This window comes from Andrena cerasifolii, chromosome 7 (assembly GCF_050908995.1).
Source record: "Andrena cerasifolii isolate SP2316 chromosome 7, iyAndCera1_principal, whole genome shotgun sequence".
NCBI lineage: Eukaryota > Metazoa > Arthropoda > Insecta > Hymenoptera > Andrenidae > Andrena > Andrena cerasifolii.
Window position 1 is genome coordinate 4471412 of NC_135124.1, and position 21416 is coordinate 4492827.

The 21416-nt window shown below is 42.0% G+C and overlaps 1 protein-coding gene across 9 annotated transcripts in view; it reads right to left on the reverse strand.

Moving 5' to 3' along the window:
- Window positions 1-18307, reverse strand: part of LOC143371622 (uncharacterized) — a 48860-nt gene extending 30553 nt beyond the window's left edge. For 5 of the 9 annotated variants that reach the window (XR_013086077.1, XR_013086078.1, XR_013086076.1 and 2 more), the window contains exons 1-2: window positions 16134-18307; window positions 15041-15278 (exon numbers count right to left, since the gene is read on the reverse strand). Coding sequence is in view for 6 of the 9 variants with exons in the window: in XM_076817001.1 (XP_076673116.1) it covers window positions 15041-15278; window positions 16134-18233 (2338 nt within the window). In the remaining 3 variants the exon portion in view is untranslated. The remainder of the gene's footprint in view (window positions 1-15040; window positions 15279-16133) is intronic. The other 4 variants (XM_076816999.1, XM_076817002.1, XM_076816997.1 and 1 more) reach the window with 4 other exon arrangements.
- Between the last annotated feature and the right edge of the window lie 3109 nt (window positions 18308-21416).

The window sequence follows — 21416 nt, forward strand, 5'->3', positions numbered from 1 at the left end:
GACACGAGAGGGAAAGCGTATAAACGTCGATACGTAGAAAGTTTGACAGAGATATCAAAGTGACCGCTCAAAAAGACGAGAAAGACCGGAGAGAACCTACTTGTGAAGGATTACGTGCTCGAAGGATCACAGCTGGTGGCTAGTGGTTTCTGCAGGACGAGGACTGCGAACGATGTATACACAGCTAAGAGATGACGATGACGGTAATCTCCCTTTGTTTGACCTGCTATTATATTCATTAATCGACAGGCTTATTTTCTGATCTGAGAGGACTGTTGGTTACGTCTGCGCGGCGGATGTTTATGCACACAGCACATATATAAAGCAGAAAGCTTCTATATGTTTGTGTGTTTGTCTGTCGCCTAAAAACTTTTGAACGATAAACTCGGGGATGACGAAATGTGCCTCAGCTCATTATGCCTGACTAATTCAGATAAATGTGACCATCTTCACAAAAAAATAAATTATATTTTTTATAATATTAGAATTTAAATTTCGGGCGAAGCCGAGTAGGAAAGCTAGTAGTGCATAAACGAATATGCGATTTATGTACTGTATATGTATCTACGAAGTATTAATGGTTTTATTAATTAATTGTAGAAGATACTTTTAAGCACTTCTAAAGAAAACAGTCCTGAATTAGCAGAATAACAGGGGGGTTTAATATTCTGTGTAGGTACTGAATGCAGTGCAGATGCATTGCAATTTTAATTTCTAAAATTTTATATATTTAATAAGAGTATTGACATATAAACTACAGATACTAATATAATTATGTATGTTTCCGAATTTGGAGGTTGCCAAAAAAGTAATAGCTACGGCCCCCACGGTGAATTCATAAAATAGCTGTACTATCATTTTTATTTAACTTCTATAATTAATTTTTAATGAATTTTACCTATAATCAGTATTAATTTTGTTTCGTTTCAACGTAAATAGGTATTTGCCTACTTGAAAAGAACACAAGCTTTCACTAATTTGATTTGCATGTGCACAGAGTGGAACAAAGCCATTATCTATGAAAAATATCATGTGCGTTAAAATTATAGGATAGTATCATTATCCATTAAAATATGAAAACTATAAAGTAAACTGTGAGTTTCGAGTTTCTAACTATTTACTAATTATTCATTGATTTTGTAACGCAAATATTGTCGGGTTTCCCGTTACCGCAAAACGAACTGAACACTCTATTTTACAATTTATAAACAGAATTATAAATTATGACAGAAGTCAACTTCAACCCCCATAAATTGATAATGCTGGCCAGGACCGGCAGTTAACCTTTCCCTGAATTTCTATATGCGTAGTGAATGTAACGGTATTAGTAGTATACACGTACGAACAAATGATATCTATGAATTGCTGAAATTTTCTTGATGAAAATGAAACACGCAGCGGATTCACCACCTTCAATTTCGAAAATCTGACTTTAAATTCGGAACAGGCCGCCAAAACAGCCCACAGATACTGATCTTCGAAAAGTGCTGTATAATTCGCTAAATATAATAAAATCAGCAACGAAATTCAAAATTTCGGCCGGACAGATCGATAGAGAATTTAATTGCGAAGAATTTAAAAAAAAATCGTCAAGTTTTCTGAAAAATTACGACCCGTAGGGTGATTTGAATAAGAAATGTGATTATGTACCACTGTGGGCCGGCCCCAGAAGGCCCCCCGGGGCCCATCTTTAAAAAAATTGTGTTTTTAACCAAAAACTATATTATTTTTGTTTCCTATGATTTTCATACCACGCGCGCGTAAATTTATTTGTAATTCTGTTATGTATACAGAACGTTTGCCACCTGAGCCTTTTTCTTCAAATCCGCCACTGCAAGCACCACGTCGTTTCACCTATTTTTAAAGGTACCCGAGTGAAGTGCTGTCTCAGTCCGTACTGCAAATCAAGTTTGCATATTGTATCATTACAGACAGTCCGAACGACTTCGTCTTCAGGCTCATTTTAATCAGGAAAATCTTAAGAATCCATTACTCTTCCATGAGGATGCAGTATAAATCGCTGTCGCCTCGAAAGTTCCTCGTGAAACGGTGCGCCAATAAAACCCAGCCAAGCGTTGACTGATTCGTTACCATACCCCGGTTAAAGGCTCGGTTTCAGTTCGAATCGTGCAAGCTCTTAACCGGGCAGCATTAGTGTACTGCCGTTACTCGGTAAAATTTCCACAATAACTGCTCGATTTTGTGATTTTTTTTACAAGTCAACGGCTTGATGAAGATTTCCCGTTTTTTTACTATCTTTACTTAGTATTATGAACTACTTAAAAAAAAAGTTTCAGTTAAAAAACTATTGTTTTTCGGAAGTTATGCATACATATCCGAAATTCTCGATTTTAGACAGCTAAAAACGGTGGGCCTAAAAACTCGCGCTACGTTCAACCAATTCACTTTCAATTTTGCATGCAGGATCGTAATAAGATTCCACATCGTCCAACGAGGGCTTTTTTTATTCCGATTCCCCGTTTATTATTTATAAAGAAAAAAAGTAGTCTTTTCTCTCAGAAAAAATGTAACTTTACCTTTGATCTCTCACCACTTCTTTATTTTTCGAAATTTTCAAAATCCGCCCCGTTAGGCGATAGCTACTGACATACTTTATAAGAAGATTTTATTGTTTTTGATTTCAGACAGGACATACAGCTGTTTTCAGGCCCACCGTTTAGCCGTCTAAAATCGAGAGACTTTCGGATATGTATGCATAACTTCCGAAAAACAACAGTTTTTTAACTGAAACTTTTTTTGTGAGTAGTTCGTAATACTATGCAAAGATAGTAAAAAAACGGGAAATCTTCATCGAGCCGTTGACTTGTAAAAAAATCCACAAGATGTACACATTTTCCGAGGGTTCAAAGAGTACACCCCCTTAACCCTGCAGCGTGGAGGCTTTCTGCCCAGGACAGTACCTAACTGTGGGATGAATTGCATTGGCCGAAACCTTAACCCTTGCTGTTAAGGCGTTACTGCATAGCAGACCCGAAGAAACATTGTCACACCTCCTAATCTAACCAATCGGACTTTCACCCCTCCCAAACGGCCACCCTCTTAAAGAGGCCTTCTTCAAGCCAATATCTCCTTCCCAGATCCTACAGAATGTATATGAGAAGGACACAGCACGCCTCTAATTCGGGTGTCCAATAGACAGACCTTGGTCCCAGGCCCTACTCGCTACGCCTTCGCTTCACGTCCCTTGACCAGCGGTGCTCGTCATACAGCATTTCCGGACAGTTTCCCAATGACGAGTCGTGCTCGTCATACCTCGCTAAGGGGTTAAATCTCCCCGAAACCACCCCCACCACAGATCTCGAATTTAGAAACAGATTACAGTTTTCGCGGCAAACAGAAACGCCCCTAAACCCCGAAACAAATTAAGAGCGTCAGTCGACGGAAGGAATGCAAAAGCGTAAGAAGGCAAGGGAAGCAGGAAGATCAGCGGGGAGAGGGTTTCGCGGGGGAAGGCGGGGGGGAGAGACGAGAGCGGCGAGAGAAGAGAAAAATTAAGCGGATCAATGGTGGAGTCCCGGCGAAGTGCCTGGGATCGTCATTCCTCTCCGTTCAACTCTTCGCGTCCTAATACCCGTCCCGTTCCCACTCCCGCCCAGCTCTCCCGTGGAATCCTGAAATAAACACGCGACTGGGATCGAAAAGTGGAGCTAATTAGAAATATATTCGCGAAAGCGAGAGCTCGGTTGCGCGAGTAGGGTAGTTTCGTAGACACGGGGTGGGGGGAGGTTCGGGTCGTGAAAACTCTTAAGGAGTGACAGAGAGAGAGAGACGCGGGAATAGATGGAGGAAGAGGCCGGGGTATAGAGTGCAGTAAGACCGAGAGAGAGAGAGAGAGAGAGATAGGTGGCTGAGAGGGGGAGTGGAAGAGGGCGGTGAGGGGAAGGTTGGGCGAGAGGGGAAGGGAAGTCAGAGGTGGCAGGACCCTCGGCCGGGTAGTTCGTAGTAGGAGAGAACGGACAGGCAGTGGGTGACGGCTGCACGGGAACGCGAGGGGAAAAGAGGGAGAGCACTGTCATTCTGAAAGGGGGGAGAGCGAGGGTGAGCGCGAGCCAGGGGGGGGGGGGCGAGGAAGGAAGCCGGAGGGATGGAGAGGGGGACAAAATGCTCCGCTCGTTTGCAAGACAAAGAACCCGAGCCGCCGAACGAACTCGTAGTCGTGCATAAACGCTATCAACCCCATCTACATATTCCAAGGACTGAGAGGGTCGAAGGAGAGGGGAGTAGTAGGGTGGTCTGGGGCAGAAGGAGAGGAGAGAAAGATAGCGCGCGCGCAAACACGTCCGAAGTATCCCGGTCGTGACTCCGCGACGGTGAAACGATACCTGGAGCGTTCCGTGAGGTAGCCCCGACGAAAACGGCTCGCGAACTGAATTAGAATCGTCCTCTTTCGAGGATTTCATTGCGAGCAGGCCGTCCGTCGGTTTAATGGGCGTAATTAAAGTTTTCGATGCCAGAATCGCGAGTTTTCTTGGCGTCTTCCCGGCAATTTCGGTTGAAGGTCTTCTTTTTGAAACGCCGAATTCTTTTTACGTGTATCATTGACGATATATTTTACTTGTCTGTTTACCTTGTCCTGTAACGTGTATTTCGTATTTGGAAAGAGACGAGAATAATTTTGCGGGCGGTTCCCGGATGATAGAATAGCTTCGCTATTTAATTTCGCTATTTAAGTTTGGCTCTAACACTGTTAGGGAATTAGAGGAACAAGCGTGTAGCTCGGTATGTTTAAAAAATTCTGAAGTCCAAAATGTTACGCTACGAGGCATAGACTTAGCCGAGCAATAATTGTAGTTCTATTTTTTCGATAGAGTTCCTTCCATTGCAAGAAGCCCAAAATTCAAAAGAGAACTTCAAAAATGTTTGGCTCCATATTACCAAATTTAGAAAGATCTAAAAAGCAAACGAGAATAACAGAATTTCTTAGAAATGCAGAACGTAGAAATCAAGATGTTGATAGGTGAAGATATTTTGCAACGAAGATAATGCTTTCGTTTATGTAATTGCTCTTAGCAGGGGTGAAGGGAAAAATGGGCGTGCATTATTTGACACTAATGTATAATACGTTCGATCAATTATTGGTAAATTTAATAAATATATTCCTGATAGTTATAAAAGCAAAAAAATGTATTTTTGTTAGTTTTGCGGCATCTAACCCTGTTTTCTGAACTAGTTCTTACAAGGGAACATCCCCCATCTGAAAATTCTGATTTTATTAAAACTGCGTGTGAATGCACAGTATATTGAAGTATAAAAGGGTTAATTTCTTTCTTCCTTCAGAGATTCACTCTGATGGGATGAAAAGCAGCCCTTAAATTTATCGCGTTTTGTCGCTATTTTATTGCAACTTTATTTCTCTTTTGATACTATGATACAGCATAAAAAGCTGAACAATTCTTGTATTTAAACTTTTACTCTATCTCGCACCGTTGCAAAGTTGTATTAAAAAGTGAAAAAAATGTAATAACTTTAAGGACTGAGTTCAGAGTGAATTTCCGCAGACTAAAATTGCTCCTTGTGTACTCTACTGTGCTCTACATTCACACGAGGTTGCATTAAAATCAGAATTTTCGAGTTGGAAATGTTCTCTTGGTAAATCTCGTAAATCCCTTTTTAGGGACCCAACCACCGTATTATACGGGGGTTGCCCTGTATACAGATTACAGACAACCGATCGCACGTCAAATATTGTCCGGTCAGAGCTGATCGTTACCAATTAGTTGCCGAATACGCACACATAATGCAATCTGTCGTCCGTGAAGCACATTGTACGACAGATTTTACGAAAGCTTCGCACGACCGTCGGATGCGGCTGCATTGCACGGCATGGCCACCCCGATACGATTGTCGTTCAGACAGCCGTATTCGACCTATACTACTGGACCCTATTTTTTGCCCATAGGTCACGCGAAAAGTTGAAATTCATGACGTAAAGCATTTAGTATTTATGGATCTACAAAAATGTAACACAATAAAATAGACTGCATGCAAAACCAAATGAAGAAAAAACTAAAATAACTAAAATTCGGGCAAAATATAAATCTTTGACAGTTGTACCGAATTATAAATCTTTATTCCATTTAGTATTTTTCGTCAGAAAATATGAACCCATGAAGATTAGTTTTACAGTAAAATATTACCTACTACAATATGCTTGCGTCCGAGGCGATTTCAAGTAAGAATGTTAACCTTTTTAATTAATTAATTTCTGCATATTAATTCTAGTATATAAAACCGGTTTTTTAAATTTGAAAACCGGTTTTCAAACCCGGTTTTTAAAAACCTACAAACCCTAGGTGCACCCACCCCCCCCCCCTCCCTTTGTACTCAACTATTTTTGTATTCTTGTATGCTGCCATAGATGTAAGGCATTTGTATATGGTAAGCTGTAGCTTATGGACCAGAAGTGGTCTAAAGCGGTATTTCAATTTAAATTATGAATTATTAGTTTGAAGAAGATGGCGTATTGTTTCAAATTTAAGAATTAGTAAGCGAGTATCTATTCAAAGCGACGAACTTTATCGTCAAAAAAATGTGTCGCAATAAATTAGCCCTCGTTATAAACTTTCTAAAGTTATATGTAAATTTCGTGTATTCAAATTGTGTTTTCTATTTTATTTACTTCTTACTTGATTTTTAATAATATTGTATGTACCTTTTCTTGGGCATGTATGTTTCAGTTAATGTATACATAATCATATATTATTATTAATATAATAATAAGCTAGAAAAGTGGAGCCCTTTAAGGCTCCATAACAAGTGATGCAAAACACATCTGTTACTTTGAATGCTCAATGATATCACTTTACTCAGTCCTTTAATGTGATCCAAGTATGTATGTGTATCTGTTTCACTAACTATAAATCGCAATGTTTTTCTGAATTTGTAAAAAATAGCCACTTTTGTTATGTTCCACCTGGCGTCAGGAAGCTAGTAGAGAAAGTCCCTGCTGTATCAGACATTATTTCTAAAGCATTAAATCCTACATATTTCTTTAATTCCTCCTACTTTACTTTATTATTTAACAGGAAAGTCGACTTACTTTCCTGTAAGATCTTTCTTAGAAGGCAACACGGGTCAACGATGATTATTGTAGCATAAACTGAATGGTTAATTGAACGAAAAAGAAGCTTTTGGTATCGATGGTATCGTCAAGCTTGTAGGCACTGTATTCCTTATTCGCTCTTGTATCACTTCTCGATCAAGTTAAGTTCGAAAAGTTGTTTTCCAATAGTTTTCATCACTCAGGGAGAAGCCTGTCGCTGGGAAACGATACAAAGAAAGCAATCGTTCAAAAGTTTTTCCACCAAGTTTGAAAATCTTCCAGTTACGTAACTCGTAGCACCCCCGAAGGTTTGGGTTAGGTTTGGTTTAGGCACCCCAAAGGTTTTCCCTTTACGCCTCACCCAGCGAATTTGATCATTTTGATCCGCTGGGTTTGATTTGCGTTGGTAACAGTACAAAACCTAGCTCGAAATTTCAAAATTATCAGAAACAGGCGAGAGCTTAAACAATTAATATAGAAACAAGATATCTCGGTTAAAAGAAAGGACTGAGATTTTATGAGTGTATAGTGCTTGCCAAGTATAATAAAAAACGCTTAATTAACAAAGGGTCTGAAAACAAACCTTTCTGTAACCGAGCCTCTTCGCAACCCAATGAATATAAATGAAAGAATCTGGCAGAATTGACTTCTAGGACCAGGTTTCCTACCAAACAGAATGGCAGGTGCAATTGATTGTAATTTTTTAACGAATGATTAAGGAGAGATTGTGCGTTTCTAGTATGATGGAACTTTGCTACATTTTTCAGTTGTGAGACACATTTAAATTGAACCTTTGGTGAAGGGTGGATAGGGTAAAGAGGTTAACAGAATGGCCTCCTCGATCACTGGATTCGAATCTTCTAGATTTCTTTTTGTAGGGATACTTACTTACACAATTTAGTGTTCACGTCAGCAATAAATAATGTAGAGAACTTACGGCATCAAATAGGGAATGTGTTAGACAAATAGGTACACAGTAGTTTTAGGACCCATTTCGATTCAGCATTTTTTACTCCTCCCGGTGAATACTATAAGTCCCCAAAGTGTTGACCTCTTTTTAACTCTCCGTGGTTACATTTTCTTATAATCACAAATTGGTCACATGGGGTCCACAACTGCACCCCAGCGCCATTTTTTGAGTTACCATTTTCGTGCTCTTGAATCTTTTAACTTTTCAGTGATAATTGTAGGGGAGACCGGGGCAAAGTGAACTTCGGGGTAAAATGAGCTTTCTTAATTTATTCTTTAACAATAGAATATATTTACAAATTTTAGTGACGTAATAAATGTGCGTAATACCACAATGATAAAATGGAAATTCATTTAAAAAATTAAAAATGAAGTTTTAGAGACTTCCAATTGGTTTTCTTTTCAATTTAGCTATTTGGATAAATCAGTCTTAAATGTGTTATTTTAACTACAAATTTATTCTGCGTGTTTATAACTAGCTTATAAACATATATGTACACGCGTTTGAGAAAACATTAATCATAACGTTATTAAATAATTAATTTTCCACTGAGTACACATTCGGGGCAAAGTGAGCCGGGGTAAACTGAGCTGCAAAGGAAAGATGCGCGAGTGATGTGCGCAATAACCTAACCTGTCTGCTAGCTGGGAAACCACGCGGCGCGATGGAACAGAATCTAACCTAAAAAAAATTGAAAATCTGCCACAGTTTTTGACAACCACGGTTCAAAAAATTTTCTGCTTCCATTTTTTCAGTTTCTATTTTGTTTTAAACGTGGTTGCCAAAAACTGTGGCAGATTTTTCATTTCTTTGAGGTTAGGTTCTGTTCCATCACGCCGCGTGGTTTGCCAGCTAGCTGCCAGGTTAGGTTATTGCGCACATCACTCGCGCATCTTGTTCGCAGCTCAGTTTACCCCCATCTAAAATACGAGTACCCCATATATGGGGTAAAGTGGTCGTTTTGGCATTTTCTTTTCAAGTAGAATTTTAATATACTTTAAGTTTACTTTAAGTATTGCTATTCGTCATTTATCAACAGTAATATTCAAATAATATTATAAATCTACTTCCACACATTTTTATTGAAAGGGAAAAATTTTATTCCTCTTCAAACTTTTTTCGCGTAACTTTGCTCCTGTCTCCTCTACATCAGAAATACTCCTACAGTCATCCTCTAATAGTCTTTTTCTAGAAATGTAAATTTTGATATGACGAAATTTGCGGTTGTGTAAAAAAGCGTTTTTTTTGGCGAAAAATCCCGCCCTTCTGAAGTCATAAAGGTGCGACATTTGGACTCGAAAATTGCTCTTGGGGTGCGACACACCCCGCGTGACCGCAAAGGGTTCATACCCCGCGTAGCTTGCCGTTAATGAGAAAACATTTCAAACGAATAATACCTACAATCGAAATTTCATATGAAATCTTATTCCAAAATGGGCACATTTCTTGGCGACTGCGACCCTGCTAAACCACCCGCCCTTCAAGGGTCCACATTTGTAACCAACAAAAGCTCTTGTCCTCGTAGAAACAATTAATACCAGGTTCAATATTTTTCTTAGATGACAAAGCTCTATTTTTTGAGTCTGCAATAACGCGCACGTTTTAAATCATTAATATATCGGGATATACATTGATCGCTGATTGCTAATTCACATTGGCTGCAGAGTTGACGGTTAAAGGTTTCCCTCGACAGGGAGGCGGTCTTGAGGGCGGGTGCTACGAGAGTAGGAAGGAGAGAAGCTGTAGAAATAGAGAGGCGGGTTGAAATCCCCTTAACCCGGCGCCAGAGGGAGGCTGCATGCCTGGCTGATTAGCCTAATGGTGAGTCCTCCTCTTATTCTCCTACTTGACGCCAGTTCGCGAGCCTCTCATCTCTCTCTTATCTCGCCACTGCTTCCGTTCTCTTTCTTTCTCAATTTCCCTTCTTTTCTCTCTATTCCTATGTCTTCCCTCTGGGGACGCTCCGTCCTCTCCACATCTCCGTTCGAGCCGCAGGATCAGCTTAGATTCTTAACTCGGTAAGATATACAGTAGGAGCTATACACCGTGGCCCGTATATCGCGGTACAATTGGGGCGAGGGAGAATCTATGGCTGAAAATAAGTGGAAAAGCTTCGTTTTCCAGAAAAATGAATTCGCAAATCAATAGAGTACCTGAGTAATCCTTGGCGTAACTGGTCTCACTACTCAAGGCCCATCGATTTTTATCTGTGGGGCCCCATGAGAGAAATAGTTTACTTCGAAGATGTCACAGGCCTTGAGCAATTTTAAAACGAAGAATTGTTGTAGCATTTTGAAGAACTAAAAATGCAACAGACGCTACAAGTCCATCAGAATTTAATTCGCAGAATAAAAATTCTGTAAATGGGACGGTCAACGTTTTGAACAACATCTCAACTAAACGTGGTCAGTTTATGCACAGATTACTGTCACTTATTACGCTTATTGTGTTCGCTCGCATATCTTAAGAACCAATTGATAAGTAAGTAGGTAAGTATTGATAGTAAACAAGCTGTGAAATTGCATCGTGCAGAGCACAGTCACAGTTCATTTTCAAATTCATTTTTTTTTGCAAAATGAAGCTTCGTAGGACAAAAAGTTATTGTATCGTTTAGACTCATTTTGGGCCATAGAATCTTTCTCGCTACAATTGCACCGCGATTTAAGGCCCACGGTGTACACGTGATTTCCTCGGATCGTTGTCTTATTAGAAGTAAAAAATTTCAGGCACATTCAACTTTGACGCACTGTCTTTTAAAGTTTCTTGTAAGGTTTGTATATATTTCGTACTGCTTGGCGACCATCTGGCATACACTCTCACCCCATTCATAATTCGCTATTATATTTTTGAAATTGATTGTAAAATTTTTGGTTACTTTCACTTTTACAAGAAAATCAAAGTGTAGTTAATAAACAAATTTGAAAAAATTAAAACCGATTTTAAAAAAATGCACTAAAAAGTAAAAACATAATTTTCACTTATTTAATCTACGACTCTCAATTTTTTGAAGTCAGCAAATGTAAATCGTTGATTAAGACCGTTTATGTTACATGGAAATACAAATGCAAATTACATGCAAATATTGAGAAATCGAGAAATTGTTTTCTCTTCAGTTCTCTTTGTGTCTTAGTTATTAGTTTAGATCAATCATTTTGTGTTTCTTACTTGCAAATATTGAGAAATTGTGTTCTTTTTAGTTCTCTTTGTGTCGCAGTTATAAGTTTAAACCAATTATTTTTTTAATTTTTTAAACGAAATTGGGCGCTGACTTAAAAAATTTGAGAGTCGTAGATTAAATAAGTGAAAATTATTTTTTTACTTTTTAGTGCATTCTTTTGAAGTCGGTTTTATTTTTTTTTAAATTTATTTATTTTTTACTTTTTAGTGGCGTATGTTTTTCGAAAATAAATAAAATTGCTGCCAAATTTGTATAATATTCTATCGCCAGTAGTTATTATTATTTAATTTCTATTTTATGGTTTTATATTTATTCGAATTTTACGTTTTTTATATATATAGTGATATAACATGGTGAGAAGTTATGCGGGGTCAAACATAAAAAAAAATACATATGGGTCGTACTTGAACACGGTTAATTAGGTGAAAATAGTCTTTATTATTAACCATTACTGGCAAAATGTTGGGCCAATATTGATTCAGTGCAGAACGGGACCACCGAGGCATCGCCCTCTTTCGAATAAAAAAAAAAGATCATCAAAATCGGTCCATATGCTGAGGAGTTATGCGGGAACACAAAAAAAAAATACATACGGTCGAATCTATAACCTCCTCCTTTTTAAAGTCGATTAAAAAACAAAAATCTTCATTGCTAAATTGCTTCAAAAAATTCTGTGATATAAACTATCGAAATTTATGTAAATATTACCTAAAAGTAGAAATTAAATGTAATTCCTACTTCCAAACGAATTCATTGTTTAAATTTAAAATGTAGATCAAAAGAAACGTGCACGCAGCAGAAAAATAACAACGATGAAATAAATTATTCAGGTATGCATCTAGGAAAATGTCACAACGGGTTTCAAAACTGGGTACATGTATATGTATCTCTTAAACTATTAGCCGTCTACCTCTGAAACCACACATAGTTATCTTCGGTGCTTCACTTTCTAGCGCTGCGTAAAAGCCCGTTAAAAACTAAGAGTTACGTTTTGGGCCCTTTCTTTGTTAATATATAAACATTGAAATGATGCACAGCAACTGACAGCGGGCGATGGCAGTTTTCAAATTTGTCACGCTGAGTGAAAAGCACTAACTATACAGTAACTGGAACATGCTGGCCTGTAAGTAAGATTCTAAATGATTTTAAGCACAGGCAAACGTATCCGAGTGATATCAGGTGACTCGTCACCTATTGTGACGTCTATTCCTTGCTTTAAACTTTTAACCGAGAGCTTCACTTAAATGCGTTTAACGCTTTTAGTAGAGTAATGTTTAGCAAAATGCAGGGGTATTCTAGGAAGGGTTTGTCCATTTCGCCCCGCACTTTAAATACCGTCAAGGACCCAATTCCTGATCAGTTTAGGAAAATAAAGCAAATAATAAGCTTATTATGATAAAAATTTATTCTAACAAATTACTAAACAATTACGAAGTATTTTGAAATTTATTCGCAAAATTTGATAGCTCATAGTAAAACGTGCGAAGGTGATCAGAAACTGCTCCCTTTGCATTTTCCACTTTCAAAGTTGAATTATAAAATAATTATTATTATGTGTGCACTTTTTTAAATACCAAATTAAAGATAAAACATAGATTTACTGAAATAACAAAACATCTCTTAAATTTGGTTAAGTTTTCCCTTTAGACGTTTAAAAACCCGCGGTAGTTACTCTTAGCTCGGCGGGAGGCGCTACTGGGTAAAATTTACCACAGAGGCGCTAGTTTTTGTTAGAATTTTTTAAACAACTTTAATAAAGATTTTAAGATATTTCATAAATTTTCTTTGATTCTTAAAACACTGTACTTTAACATAAAAATTACAAAGTAAAACAATATTCTGAAACCGTGGTTATTTACGTTTCAATTTTGGGTATTTTTGACCCGGTAGCGACAACCTGTGTTGCAATATGGGGTGCGCCTCCCGGGTTAAGTGATCAGGAACTGGGTCCTTAAGGGTACATGTCGACACTAATGAAAACTTAAACTTTTATATTGCCTTAAATCTTTATGAAAGTAATATCAATGGATAGGCAAGGTTATTCCGATGAAAATTTGTCCAAATACAATTTTATTCTCGCTGCTTTTAATTATACTAATTAGACCAATTAATTGCGCATCATGTATGATTAAAAATATTCTGAATAAGTTTGACTTTGGACAGATTTTTATCAGAAGAATCTCCACCAATCCCTTCACAACACTTTCACGAAGATCTAATAGAGAATTAAAATAGAAATTCGAATGCCTTCCAGAAAATATCCACGTGGAAACAAGCCAAAACCGTGCGCAGAATGGAAATCCCTTGGCGCGAAAACACGCCGACGCCATTCGAGGTGCTACAGTAGCTCCAAAAATTTAGGAAGATCTCTGGTATAACGCACCTAGCTACATGCAAAAATAGTATTTTCAAGTTGGAGAGAGAGAGACTTTTTGGAAGTATATGTTCTTATATATATCGAACTTTATATAGCAAATATATTTATTCGAACTGCAAACCAATATTCATGGCATTATGTCCTGGATCGATGACGCAATTTCGATTTTTTGATTCATGCGAAAATTAGCAACCAAGCTGTTCGACGTTCAAGCAAGCCCAACTGTATAAAAAATGCACTTATATTGCTTGCACGTCACAGGTATGTTGTCAGTTATGAGGATCGATACAGTGAAATGGTACGCAAAGAATTACACACCGCGAGCAGACCGTGTTTCTCTGTTACAAAGACTGGAAGTATTCCATCAATTTCGATTGGAGAGGTCTGCCAATATTTGTGCCGCCGCTGAAGTTTTACTTCGCAAAAGAATCGTTAATTCAACCGATACACGGAGTGCAGTCTATTGTAACACTTGCCTGAACGGTAAGAGTACTAATTTTTCTGATCATACCGAAAGCACCAAAAAGCAAGCGTACTATTAAACGTTGAATGCAGATTAATGTTCCCTTTAAATTAACAAAGGTATTATTCTGCGAATTTTCTTTTCCACATTCCTCGATAATTAAGTGGAATAATCGAGATCAATTTGGAAAAAACACTTGTCCGCATTGCAGTTACCGCACGTCGATTTTTAAGTATTTTTCTGATCGTCAGTTGTGATCAACGGGTGAAAGTTGGAGCATATACACTTAAACACCTGACGAAACATTAAATTTCGAATAAAGTGAAACCGCAACAGATTGCTCGAATGTTTAGTCTAGCGCGGTTGAATTGCTTCGGTGTTCTCCTATCCCGAATTACTACCCTTACTAAGAATACGAGTCGTACCTGCGGGCTTCCTTCGTGATAGATGTAATATCTTTAAGGTTGAAATCGCACGGTAAACTTATGGAAGCAACTGAAAAGTAATTATTGCAATACACTCTGTCCGTCTCAAAAATACTGTGATAACTCGAGCAGAGATCTGTGGCCAGCCGAATAAGATACGTTTGTACGAACAGCATATCGCAATAATAACTTTATGCAGATTTACTTCGCGATATTACACTGACCAAATGCAACTCGACAGAGAAAACGTGAGAGCAACCTCCACCTCAGCTAGGTACATTTGTTGAGCCATCGTTTGTTGAGCCAGAAACTCGGTATTCCTAATAAAAGCTATAACACAGCATACATATATAAAAACATATACATCATCGTCAATTGCTAGCACGCAACAGCAGAGGAAACTAGTCCTCGTTATTAAAGGGCACAAGTCACTTATCCAGGTATATATCTCGCGAATTTCAGACTACGTGGTTTAATCGCGTGGCTCAACGAAGAATGGAGCTTTCAAGGGACAAGGTACCACAGGATTAAGGACCTAGTGCGGACGCACGGAGAGGAGCTAACCTGTGGAGGCTGCTGCAGTGAGAAGACGTTTCCAATGTTCGGGGTGGTTGGGTGGTGGTTGTCCAGGGGTGGTGGATGACCAGTACTCACCGGCCGCCGCGGCCGCTTTACCCGCATCCAGCGTCCCATACGGTGGTATTCCCATATGGGCAGGTGGCGGTTGGGTCAGGTGGTCCCCGTTGGGACAGAAGAAGGGCAAGCCGCTTGGATGCGTCCCCGCTAGGCCCATTTTGCTTGCCTGTAAATCAAACGCAAACGTATGGTTAACAATACACCGCGCTGAGGCCACAACGTGTATAGACATCTAGCTCTGAATTGAAACGGTATAGCCTTGCGTGCAGGGTTATTAGTAATTAGTAGTTGATGGAGCGTATCAGTTAACAGGTACTCCGAATCACAGCAAACTTCTAAACGGCATTAATATTTATTAATGGTGTGTTTGTATAGACCGTCTACTTCTAATTATGTTCCCCATGTTTCAGCGATGGAGTTTCCGAAATGCAAGATGTAATGTAGGAAGTACTCGTCGCTGTTCATTGGCGCATACATAAATAACGGGTTTAACGATCTAATAAAGTATCAGCTTTCGATTCTTTGATCGCGTCGAGTACCACTGCTGTCCCTCCCTATTTAACATAAACATTAGCCTCATTTCCATCCGTCCGTCTCGGACGACGACAGAGGGCAAGAAAAAGTGGGATCGTCGAGGTAAAAAGCCCTCGGAGGGAATATAATATACAATTCAATAAACCCTCGAAGGGGAGCGGTTATCGAGGACGAGCTCGAGCTCGAGCATTAATTTGCAAAGACGGCGCCCGCGCTCTTCGAACGTTCGAGGGGTTTCCGTTCGGCTTTTTCGCCCGCCGGCTCGACGACGTATCGCCGAATTCAAGTGGCTCTCCAGCGTTCTCGCGCAACTCGTCGCGTCTCTCTTCGACCCTTCTCTCCTTCCCATCGAGTGACAGTCGATGGAATTAGTTCAATCTGGCCGCAAAGCTTGCAAGGTCGGGGCCCCTCTCTCTCTCTCCAGGATTCGCGACGCACGGCGGCGATCGATAGCTCGAGTGGTTGTCTCTTATCAGTCGGTGCTTACCATGAGTGCGGCGGTATCGCGCATCGATCTGACAGCAAGTAATAGTCCTGGATCAAGAGGCTCTCTTTCCATCCAAGTCAGCACCCTCGACAGCAGACCAACGGTTTCCTCCGCGGTGGGCTCGTCTTCTTCCTCCTCCTGCTCCTCCTCGCCGCTTTCGTAATCGGCCCACTTCTCTTCCGCCTCGATCTTCACGCGGCAATGATCCTCTTCGAGCTCCTGCTTCCTTACGCAACGCGCCAGATCGCTCTCCTCGTCAAGTATCCACTTGCTCAGCTCTTCGTCGCCGACCTCTAAACCTACTTCCCTGGCCAGGTTTTGGAGCTCGATCAGCAGCATTCTGTCCTCCTCCTGATCGAATGACGCGTGGAGCCGCGAGGACAGGGTTGGAACGCTACATCCTATCGCCGCCTCTTCGCAGTCCCGCGACAATATCCAACTCCTGGCGAAGGTCTCCGACCTGACGCTCAGCCAGGCTCGATGGAGGTCAGCGAAAGCCTCCTTCAGGGTGAACTTCCTCAGATACTCGTTCAGGTAATCAGTCTCCGTGACGGTGTTCGAAATCTGACGATAGACACCGTACGAAGCCCTGGAGAGAACTCCAGTGGCGAGTCGCACTCTCAGTTCCCTGCTGACGATTCTCATTTCCAGGCAATCTTTGGGCACCACGAACAGTCTGACCAGGCCGTCCGCGGCAACGCAGTCAGCCTCGGCCGGCAGGTAGTCGGCGCTCTCCGCCACCAGCACGGCACCGTCCGGATGCATGGCCATCGCTGTCATTGCGAACTCCCGGTGGAACCACCACAGAAAAAGCTCCACGGTCAGGGAACCCCTACCGCCACCAGCGTAGATGACCGGTTGATTCAGCATATTGACTCGTCTCAAGCAGCGCGGTCGCCAATGACGACCGGTTACCAGCAGCCGCGTCCGATGGTGGCCCTCGTGATCAGCAGCCCCCACCACCCAGACCTTCTCCGCGTCGCCAGCAGTAGCGGTAGTGGCGCGCCATCGTCCTGGCAGGTCCCGCCAATCCAAGAAAGACACATGTGCGAGGTAAATTCTGCTGCGATCGTAGCTCTCCAGGGCGCTCCTCAAGTTCTCGATAGCGGATGTGTGCGGCACGGTCGGGCAATTGGCAACGTTCGAAGGGGCCGGCTGTTCCTTCACCTTCTCCGAGGTTGTGGACGCGGAAGAGGAGAACGGCGAGGGTGAGGATAACGTGGAAGAAGTGGACGCACAGGTTGTCGATGCCGCTACCGCTGTCACAATCGATAGTGCCTCCGGTACTGGGTCTTTGGCATCGCGCGCCCTGATGGAGCACTGTCTTTCCTGCTTCCGCTTCCTGATCCTGTCCTGGTCGCCGGTGTACCGGCACGAGTACGGGTCCTTTTTCTCGCCAGCCGGCTGAACATTCTCCTCCGCGAGTTTTTCCTGCGAGATCGCGGACGTGGAAGTGGACGAGGTCGAGTATGCGGGCGACGAGACGGTCGGTGGAGGGGAGGTCGAGCTTCGAAAGGACACGTCAGTGGAAGACGCCGAGGAGTGAGCTGGCGAAGATAACGACGTCGAAGAGGATACTGTACCGTCTCCTTGGCTGACATCGGCGGGCCGATCCCTGCTGGCCGCGTTAATCCGATCGCGGCGCCGTTGTTTCGCCGGCCATCGTTGCACCAGGGTACCGTTTTCACGGGGCTCGAGGCCACTCTCCAGGGGCTCGCGCATGCGCGACGCCCACGACGATCGACCCTCGCACGCTGCCACCGCAGACTTACTCGTTCTCGTCGTAGCCGTCGCGGTCGTCGCTATCTTTGTTGCCGTTGTCATCGTTCTCGTTGCCGCCCTGCCGGACGGACTAGTGGCGGTGGCCGGCGGTTCTTGCACGGCGCTCGCGGCCTCATCCGAGCCCGGTCGATGATGATGGCCGCGCACAGGTCTCTCCTTAGCAGCCACTTTGTTGACACGCGTGCACTTGCTGCCACGAGGAGACATTGTCCTTGGAAATCGGCTGAAATGGATCCCGCCACGTAGCAACCTCCCGGTCAGCCCGAGCCAGCGAATCTCACGGATTCGGCGAGCCTTCGCGTGCGCGCGATCGCTCATCCACGGCGTGCCGGCTTCGCCTACCGAGCGATGACTGAGCGAGCGGCCACGACGCAGCCGTCAAAGGCCGGAGCGGCAACTAGAAGGCTTTGATGTACCGCCGCCCCGGCGCGCACAAAGCGAAAGCGGCCCCGGCTCGTTGGTTGGCATGCCACGGGGGCGGCGGTGGGGGCGGATAGAGCGAGAGAACGGGAACACGGGCGAACGCGCGCCTCGGCACTGCGGGGTGCGAGAGAGACGGGACCAGAGACAGACGGCCGAGGACGAGGAGAGAGACGCGGGAAAAAGAGAGGACTCGTGAACGCACGGGACACAGACTACAGAGGCACAATCTAGCATCGTACGTATGTACAGTGCGTGGAATACATGTAGCGGCATATGTGGGCCACACATAAGTGCTGCATAAAGCGATAACTTTCGAGGATATAAGCCGCCAAACGTGTTTCTTCTTATTCGCTACGGGTCCTAGACTCCAAAGTCCTACGGTCCCTTCTGTGCACACTGCTTTGGGAACCACCAGTCTCCGAAAACTATGCTGCCTGCGTCCCTGGGCTGGCGATGCTGACTCCCGGCAAGTATGCCACCGCCTTCGGCCTTTACTGTAGCTGTTCCACTAACTATACAGTCACCTCATTCGAGTTCAAGAACGTCTACATGCGGCGCTTTTGTCTCTCACGCGAGCTGCGTGAGTAGATCCTCGTTCCAGCCCGGCTAGGCGATTCACGCTGATGCGAACACCTGAATCTTCGGACTTTCGCTTCGAGGAGGAATATTTATCTCTGAAGTTGTGGCCTGGTGTACACTGTACGGAGTAATCGATGACCTGTTTCGACGACACTTCAGCGTACCAATAACACCGCGAACATGGGAACGTTGTTTGATTAGTTGGGTCATGTTTATGTTTGTGATCCAAGCCTAAGTAAACACCGGGTGAATGCGACCTTGGGAACAGTACCGAAGTCTGCAAAGAAGATTACGAAGAGCGCCACAACATTTACTACAAAGTGTATTTTCATAGCTCCAACAGGCTTCTTCTGGAAGAGATATCGAGCTTCTAGCGTATCGACCTAACCCACTCGCGTTGGCGATTAGTCACAAGCAAACATTACGGGTACGCAGTGTGTCCCGTAAAAATAAAACGCGTCGTGCTGCTCCGTAGGCGGGTCCCGCTACGTCAGCGTGCCCCTCTCAGGCGCCTAAAACTGTACAGTACATGCTACGGTACAGACGCACTCGACTGAAATTCAAAGTTGATTTTCTTGAAAACGGAGCGCGATATTTAAAAAATTTATTCTACATTTTCGACTTATTTTTTCACGTAGAATCACCACACTTCGGCTTCGTAGAGCCAGTTTCCCGGGACACCCCGTATATGGTGATAGAGATAAGGGAAAAAATTAAACAAGAACGAAGTCGTAAACGTTATCTGTTGCTGAACGAAGTATTAGTCACGCTGTTCAAACGCTAACGATCTTTGTCCTCTGGATGAAGGGGAATGCGCTTTATTTCGTTGAATACTGTTGCCGAAACAGGAAGAGATTGATCGAGAAAGGCACATTCTTTCTTCGCTGCTACTTTGCACATAAGAGGGACGTATATAGTTTTGCGCGGCTTTCTTCCTAATCGGAATAAGAGTTCGAATACTCTGAGTACAGGTGTTTCTTGAAACACCGGTTTCTCGATCGTTGTAAAGGAGAAAAGGTAAAGTAGCCGAGCATAAATGAAGCCCGCACGTGACTAAATCGAAACAACGTGATTCGTCTGGCGAATGGTGCTGATGATGCAAGAATGTGTGTGCTAAGATATTCGTCTGCTGGATGCTGTCTCGCGACGAGGCAGGCTCTACGTTGTGATTTGTAATTAATGCGCAAAATGGTGACCTTTTCGGGTTTTACCTTCGGCTAACAATTACGCGAAGCTAACAGGAGTAATGGTATATATGTAAATGGTATAAATACACGTTACATCTCATTTAAATATTTCCATACTCCTAACAGAAATGACAGAGAAATTGTTATAATTTATTATTCGCGTTACTAGCAAATCGCGTGGTTTTTAATTTCTACTAAACCGTCGAAATGCAAAGAAAAGATTTTCGTTATAAATAAATTCATTAACGGATATATTAGTAATGCGTAAATTTTGTACAGAAGTAAATACAAAAATTAATGTAAAAATTGATGTAAAAAAATATTATTGGGCAATATTTAAATATTTTTGTTAACAGCAATAATTTTACTCATCTAGATTAATCATGATCACAAACGAAAAAATATATGGTCCCGCTTAAAGAAGACTTGGCGACCTTGAAAGATTCTTCATTCATTCATGTAAAAAAATATAAGCAATTTATTCTCCAACACAAATAACATTTTCCGATAGTTCCAATAGTTTTCGAGATATTCCCTTGTAACTGTGTGTGTTTCATCTTTATTATAGTGTACACAGGATGTCTCATTTTAACACTTTAACTGATGCAAGGCTTGGCGATACACCGTTCTAAATCGGTCAAGCTTTTTCGAGCAGCTGCTTCTACTGGTGGAGCTTTGTCATGCCGTCACTAATGAAAATTTAAAATTGCATATTCCCTATTATTTATATCTTTCTGAGAGTACCTATTAACTAATAAATTGGCAAGGATTTGCTGGCAAAAAGAAATCCAATCTCACCCTCTCCCGGACTATTTGGAATTAAATGTAATTGTAATCACTTCTGAATTCGGTAGACCAATTATTATTAAACCTAGTCCGAGTATAGTCGAGTTTAGAGTCATTTTTGTGAGAAAAACTTTGCCAATCCATTGTTAAAATTCGTACGAAGATCTGACAGTGAATATAAAAACTTAAATTCTCCCTAGTAAATGACTCGTGCCGGGGTCGACTGCCGAGCGACTGCCGACTGTAGGAAGGATCCTTGAGATGGCGAAGTATAAAACGATCTCCGAGCTGCTCGCTTTGTTTTCAAAGCAAACATTCGGGGACTCTCAGGCAACACTTTCGACGCTTTCCGGAAAATATCGACGTGAAAACACGTCAATGACAGAAAGCGACTGGAGATTTTCGAAAAATACTTCAAAGATTTCATGTTGACAGACGGCTGACGGACGGCTGCCCACAAAAACAGTAAGGATCAACGTTTAGACCGGGGCTATTTACGGATGGGGCTCGTTACGTTTTCCACTAC